Source organism: Colossoma macropomum, unplaced genomic scaffold, assembly GCF_904425465.1.
Source record: "Colossoma macropomum unplaced genomic scaffold, Colossoma_macropomum, whole genome shotgun sequence".
Taxonomy (NCBI): domain Eukaryota; kingdom Metazoa; phylum Chordata; class Actinopteri; order Characiformes; family Serrasalmidae; genus Colossoma; species Colossoma macropomum.
The window spans coordinates 27,392,067-27,399,778 of NW_023494798.1; the positions used below are offsets into that span (position 1 = coordinate 27,392,067).

The 7,712-nt window shown below is 39.9% G+C and overlaps 1 protein-coding gene across 3 annotated transcripts in view; it reads left to right on the plus strand.

Annotated features, from left to right (window-relative positions):
• Positions 1-7,712, plus strand: part of zgc:158464 (uncharacterized protein LOC791139 homolog) — a 187,453-nt gene that overhangs the window by 163,603 nt on the left and 16,138 nt on the right. For all 3 annotated transcript variants that reach the window (XM_036584726.1, XM_036584727.1, XM_036584728.1), the window contains one exon: positions 7,030-7,201. In XM_036584726.1, the coding sequence (XP_036440619.1) occupies positions 7,030-7,201 (172 nt within the window). The remainder of the gene's footprint in view (positions 1-7,029; positions 7,202-7,712) is intronic.

Genomic DNA, 7,712 nt, shown 5'->3' on the forward strand with positions numbered 1-7,712 from the left:
GCATGTTTTTATGCAGTGTATGTTCACCTTATGTTGACAGGTGAATGGTGAATTACTTTTTTTGGCAACAAATTCAAATAATGCAGTTGACGATGAGGTATAGGCTGCCCTCTAGTGATGAGGTTTGATAAAACATTGTGATCATACAGAGCCATGCTGTCCTGCAGTTGGTAGTCCTATCTTTCTTGTCACATGCTTAATGTGTTTCACTCTGTCCCCTACAGCAGTGCAAGGCCAGAGTCAGTGTAATAGCTGCACTGAGAACTGCATTTCCCAAAGGCCTTTTCCTGAAGCTATTTTGTAGCAGGTCGGAGCACGGAGCACAGCAGCTGTTTGCTCAGACAGGCAGAGTCTGGTGTCAAAGTGTGAGGGTGTGATGTCCTACAGTAAGCCGAGAGTGTTTCCTGCTGCTCTCTGCAGCGCTAAACGTCGATTAAGTGCCGTAAAGATCCGGAGAGCCGCGAGTTATACTGTCCATTCAGAGTAATTACAGTGATAGAGTTTTAAAAGAGAGAGTGCATGATGAGGGAGAGAAAGAAAGTGCCCGGGTGCCTTGAATTGCAAATAGAGTCTTTCACACATATTACATTTATATAATATGTGATGATAATAAAGAAATCAGATTTTTGTAATACTTTGTCCAACATGTTTACATGCACCAAAAGCAATCTGATAATGGGGGAAAATCTCCAGAAAATATAATATAAAATTACTGTTATACCTATGGTGAACAAACCACGCGTTGGGGTAAAATCCAGGTGTTTTATGGCCTTTTTGAAATCTGATACCAGATCTATATCTGATATACTATTGTTATATGCTGTAACTTTGCTGAATTTGGGGCAGTCGTGGGCTGGAGGTTAGGGAACCAGCCTTGTGACCGAAAGGTCGCCAGTTCAATCCTGTGAGCTGACACGACATGACTGAAGTGCTCTTGAGCAAGACACCTAACCCCCAACTGTTTCCCGCTGTGGATAGGGCTGCCCACTGCTCTGGGCAAGTGTGCTCACTGCCCCCTAGAGTGTGTGTTCACTAGTGTGTATGAGGGTGTTTCACTGCACAGATGGGTTAAAGGTGGAGGTGAATTTTCCTGTTGGGGGACTAATAAAGGTTAACCCTAAATAGTTTTGTAAGTGTTTCAGCAAGATGAATGTTATTTTCATGCAAGCAATATGCACTACACATAGAACATAAACTTGCTTTTGAGCACCTACAGTTTATGAACAATTCAGCTAAAATGACATGAATGAAAACAGAAACTTGCACAATAGGTTAATTGTGAGCACCATTCACTAGAAAAGTCTCATAATTAATGCCAAACACAATGAATTACATACAGTTCTTTGTTGTTTGAACCAGACAGCCAATATTAATACAGTTATATTGACATATATTATAAAATAGAATTGAAACTCACTTCTGCACATTTTAAAGCACACTTACTGATTATTTACTGAATTGAACATATTGAGGAAAAAATGAAACATAAAATGTGACCTGTGCAAACATTATGGGACATTCCATATTTTATTATACAATATATTAAACTGAGCAAATAAATAAAAATTGTGCACTAAAATTTGCAGAAAAATCTTAATTTAAGTTTACTCCCTGCAAAGGATGTGAAAGCTTATTTTCACTTGAGAAAACATGGAATTTGATCAACCTGTTCAAACTTTTGCATATGACTGTATCTGGGGGATTTGGACTTCTCTCATTGTTTCCTATAGACCAGACGTGTCAAACTGGGCACCTTCCGGGCCAAAGTGCTGCAGATATTAGCGTTTACCCTCATCTAACACTCAGAATTCACTTCATGAAGGCCTAGCCAATTAGCTGATGAGCTGAATTGGGTGTGTTTTAATAAGGCAGCGTGCTGTAGTCTGCAATGTTTTGGCCTGCAAGGACTGGAGCTTGACATGTGCTCTAAACGGCTTAGTTGTAATGCCACATTACTGACCCCACCTCGCTGAGGCTGTACGTTGGCATGGCTCGAGAAATATCTGTGTGATTGCTGTGAAAAATCATTTATGGATATTTCTGTGAGAATATGAGATGACCCAAGCACATTCTACTTCAACCTGTTTAACTATATTAAAAGGCTATTACATTGTACCCCATGTTAGTTAGTAGCCTCTGCTCTTCTACATCTAATTGTGGTCATTGTAATCGTCAGCTGAGCTCATACACATTTAAGACTCTGCTGTAATATCCACACATGCATGCTCAGTGAGTCAGTGGTTCCACTTGCCCCTCACTCCCTCTTAAGCCTCAGTCTGTTTCTACAGTGAGTATGAATAAAGACTAAGCTTTGGACGTTAGTCAGAGCTAACTGAAGCTGCAGTTTGCACACATTAAAGCGAAAAGGAACTGACATCCATTTTAAACAGGGACTACAGGCACTTCCTGTGACCCTCTGACCCTCTCTGGCCTCGTTGACCTCTGTGTGAATGGAAGGCAGTGTCGAGGTGTCACTTTGCATGCCTGTTTGAAGAGTCTAGTATTGTTTCACGTGTAAACTAACAACTAAAAATGCCTTTATTTGTAAGTTATTCCACAAACAGCTCAACTCAGGATTGTTTTTTCTTATTATGAAGGCTCTAATGATATTAATCATAAATCCTTAAAATACTTAACCCGCCACAAACCAGGCAGGCCAGGCCAGGCAGACACATAGCTACATTATAGCAGCCAGCCCAGACAGACACTTAGCTGCAATGTAGCGTTGCTAGCTATATAGTATACTATACAGTATGCTATATAGTAGTACTATATAGCAGTTTAAAGTGTCAGTCAAGGAGCCGACCCAGGCAGACACATAGCTACGTTATAGTGTCACTCAATCCACCGGCCAAGGCAGCCACAGAGATAACAATGTAGCTACTTGTTGTGAGTGATGGGGCCCACCAGCATTCTTACGTAGATGTTCTTGCCCTCCAGATGATTCGATGCAGTGTTCATTGCCAGGGATATGGCATCTTCGGTTGATCTGTTCACACAGTAGGCAAATTGATGAGGATCCAGAGTTCTGGGGAGGCAGTTCTGAACATAAGTCAAGAACAGTCTTTCAAAGCACTTCATTTTGATGGATGTGAGTACAGTTGGGCGATAGTCATTGAGTTATGTGATGCTGGGTTTCTTTGGTGTGGTTATCATGGTTGTGGTTGACCCAGGCAGCACATGTTTTCTAGATGGCAGAGGGATATGTTAACACCCATTTGGCTAATGCTGTGCTTTCCAGCCCTGGTCCACTGCTCTGCACAGTTTAGTGTTTTCCTGGCTCTCAGCACACCTGATCCAATCGAATCAGCTAATTATTAAGCCCTTACTGAGTTGAAATGGGTGTGTTACAACAGGGAGAGCACTAAAATGGGCACAGTTTCACCTAATACCTTAATGGTAAACAATGAGATCAATGTAACCTCAAGCGTCTAACAGATATTTGGACAGTTCCTGAGTTTTCACTCATCCTGTAGTTTCTTCTTGTACCTTTCCAAACAGCACAGAAGCATTCTTTTAGCAGGCGGAGTGTGTCTCTGTGTGTTTCCCATGTGTTATCAGTGGACAGGTATAGGACTGGTCAGTTCTCATGCTAGCTGTAGTAGATAAGAGTAGAGTGTTTACTGGATGTTCTGTCAGAGTGCATTCCCACATTTCTCTCTCAGGTAGAGTAGCGGTCCTCAGGCCCAGTCTGGGCAGTCTGGGACCTGCAGGATCACGCACCTCCACACTGTACACATGCAAACGCTTGTATCTACGGGATGTGTTTAACCTTGACAGCGGCTGAGAGCACACTCAATGATTAAACACGGATGGGTTTTTTGGGGCATGTTTTCAGTCTCTGCTTCTTTTCGCTCTCACACTTTTCATTTGGCCCCTGTTCACGCTTTTGTTTACACAGCACTGCTATTTATTTGGTTAAACAGATGCTCTTCAAAGTGTTGCAGAGCAAGCACGAGTGATCTGGTTTAAAAAAAAATAAAAGCTTGCTATTTTAAGCCTTTTGGTGATATAGAGTGTTCTAAAGTAGTCTTGGGACACTCTCTGAAGGCAGTTTATGTCTTGTTTATTTATTACTTTCCAAGCCTAAATGATATATTTTTCATTTGCATCCTTTAGAAAAGTACAACTATCAAGCAAACTGTTGCGTCTCTTACTTTACAAATCTTACAAGAGAATATATATATATATATAATATATATTATTAAATATTTATAAATATCATATTTATTTTGTACCAGTTTCATTCATTCCTTGTTCTGCAAAGGAATCCGCACGTAACTGTTACGGCTGCTATGGCCTAAAATTCCCTTTATAAATAATGCATTAAGGTCATGGAGATGTTCACAGTGCTGTCTTATTTTGTATCTCCAAAAAATAAGCACCGATATATCATAAATATTCCATATATATCAGCCAGATCTGTTGGATGAATGAGAGAACATGGCTAGGCTGTCTGTTCTCCTCCTCACTGCTAACAGCCCACTCTGGCTGTGGAGTATGCGTGCCCCCTCGCTGGAGTGGCCCTGAGCGCTCTGTACTCAGCTGGAGCAGCCCTGGAGCAGGACGGTTGTTTGGTTTACAACTTGGTATGAAGCACAGCACCTCAGCTGCTGCCTTTTGTGTAGCAAACTTCAGAAACATGGAGCATCAGCATGCTGTCCTGGGGCTTCCCAGACAAACAGTCATTGTATAAAGATATGCTGTTTGAAAGCACCAATAAAAAAATAATAAAGCTCAGAAAACTAATAATAAATAAGTAGCAAAGTGGGTTTTGTTTCTCTCTCTTTCTGGGGCTCGTTCTAAGGTTATGGAGAGAAATAAACACTTACACTACAGGGCAGAAGTATAGAAGCAAGCAGTGATTTTACAAAAAAAAAAAAATAAATAAAATTTGTTTCAGAAATGTTTTACATGAAAGTACTAGGATTAGTTTTACATGGGGAGGTGAGGTGATTACTGGTGTTTTTCACTGAATTTAGTCCTGTCCAAATCGACCATGCTAGTCATTTTTCAGATGCTGTCACCTTTTATCTTCTATAAAACTGCAGAATAAACCTATATTCAATACTGTATATTAACTATAAAATATTATGCTCTATTCATATTGCTTATATTGTGTTATTGTTTTGCTATCCTGTGTCGACCAGAGGAGGTTGGGTTCCCGTTTTGAGTCCTGGTTCCTCTCAAGGTTTCGTCCTCTTGCTCTCAGGGAGTTTTTCCTTGCCACTGTCACCCTTGGTCTGCTCAGTGGGCCTTGGAACCGGATTTTTCTGTAAAGCAGCTTTGTGACAACAGCTGTTGTAAAAAATGCTATAAAATAGCCTTTGATTACATTATTATTGTACAAATCGTCATCGATAAATTATCATCTTATTCTGCCATTCACAACTTGTTCAGTGTGGCTTGATGTGAAATGATCCGTTCTAGAGAAGCTTACTGAGTCATAATTGTTCTCTGTGGTGGTGAAACCAGATGTATGAGGCGTTTAATACCACTAAAAGCTCCCTCACAGAGAGTTTTTACATGAAATGGTTACAGATACACAGACTTGTAATGGAGACATTGTTTTACAATAGTCTTAAGATTATAGATTAAAACATATTTTCAAAATCTATTCATGGAGTAGGGGAGCATGCAGGACATTATAAGGCAAAACAGTCCTGAAATACAACATATTTTTCAGATTTACTGCTATTTTAACAGCAGCATTACATAATTACAAGTAGGCTGACTGGTGGTTTTGGATAGTAGGTGAAAGATCTATATTTGTGATGTAAACATTGTGACTCCTGGTTCCTTTCACCACCACTGTAAAGAAATATGAGTATGTCAGTGTTTTTCTACTCTTGGAGTGAAGGCAGTGTGTACACCGACTGCGTACCTCTCCAGGGAAAACTAATCCCATCCAAACTGTACTTATGTTGATTTGCAAACAATTATCATAACACAGAATGATGTCTGTTTTAACCAAACTAAACTTTCCGAACTTTTCCTTTGGTTTGCAGTGTTGTACTCTTGTATATTATATGGAGAAAGCCTTCACTTTATTACTGCTCTATTACAGTTTTTTATTAGTTACTAAGACAAATTATTTTAACAAACCTGATTCGGTTCCTCAGGCCTTCAGGTGCATCATTATGAGAGAATCAGGTGATTTGGATTAGAGCTCCAATAAAGCTCAGATAGTTTTAGCGTATTGCTGCCAATATTTAGTTAATGAACATATTATCTCTTACGCTCTTCTTCCACATCTGGTTCGTTTGCGAAAGTTTAGCTAGAGTTTAGCACCACAGTTATTTTGTTTGTTTTTTTTTTAATCTAATATATGTTTTTCATTTGGTTCGTTCAGTTTCACGTTGTAGTGGTTTAAGTGCACAAAATAGAGAAACTTAACATATGTGAATCACAGTCAAAGCAATATAACTAAACCTTGATATCTGCTTATTCAAGATTGGTTTGTCAGTTTGAATTTAACCGGGTCGCTGATGCTTGGCTAAAAGTACGTTCAGTGTGCCAAAATCAAACGCACTGCTGTGCTATTATTTTATTGCCCGACTGGCTTTATCAGCAGCAGCTCGTGCTGCAAGAACAGTAAGAGCGTCTGTCATGAGTCAGACGTTAAAACGGCAGATTATGTGGACAGTACAGCACTGACTGCTAGAATAACAGCTAGTTAAATTCACTCTTTTGGTGCAGACCATCATGAAAATATGTTCCCACCAGCATCAAACTGATCCAGGGTTCACTTAGAAGTGCACAGAGATCCAAGATCTTTGGCAGACTACGATTCGTTTGTTTAGTGCACATCCGAGTACGGGTGGAACATTCACACTGGGTCAAAATGAACTGAGCTAAAGACAATGTTAGCAAATAGCAGATGTAAAAGCACCCATTAGGGTTGCTTCTAAACCTTTGGCCTCCTCTGTAAAGGACATAGTGGTTGGTTTTGCTTTATTTTTTTATTTGTATTTTTATTTTTTTGCTCTGTTTTTGATTTCTCTATCTTTCTATGTGTTTCTGCTGCAGTCCAGTTTGAGGGGGTGGACAAGTGTAGGATGTCTCCCACTAAAGAGGGCAAATCACGGCCCTCTCAGCGCCACTCCAGCGGCTGCCTGGTCAACACCAAGATGAGCTCAGTGGAGCACTGCGGGACGCTGGGAGAGCGCATTGACCCCACCATGCCCCTGGAGAGTCAGTTGTGAGTGTGTCCAAATAAACACATTCTAGCAGCACTGTAGTTGAACTGTGAACAAGGGCTCAAAAATAATTACATTTAGACAGTTTACTTCTAATCAGCCAAGACGTGTTGGGTGTTTGAAGTGTCGTAAGTCATGGAAGCTTGTGTAGCTACACAAATCAATCATGCAAACTGCTTCAAACTGCATGGATTTGTTTGGTAACCTCTAATAGACTTGCTCACGTGGATTCTGAGGCTGTGTGTGAGAGTGTTATTTATAAAAATGGAGTACGTTACATCACATAGCTAAAAATAGTCATAGCTAGCTTGAAGTCTGTCCAGTTCTCTGTACTTATGTCCATTATTCTGTAGATCAATTTATGTCATACAGTTTTAGAAACCATAGACTTTACTTACCAACATCACATGGTTTAAGGCAAGAAGCTGATGATTTAAGCTTTAAGGATATTAAACTATTTTAGACTTTAGAATTTTGATTTAAGAATATAAGCTTATATTACCTCCTAAATGT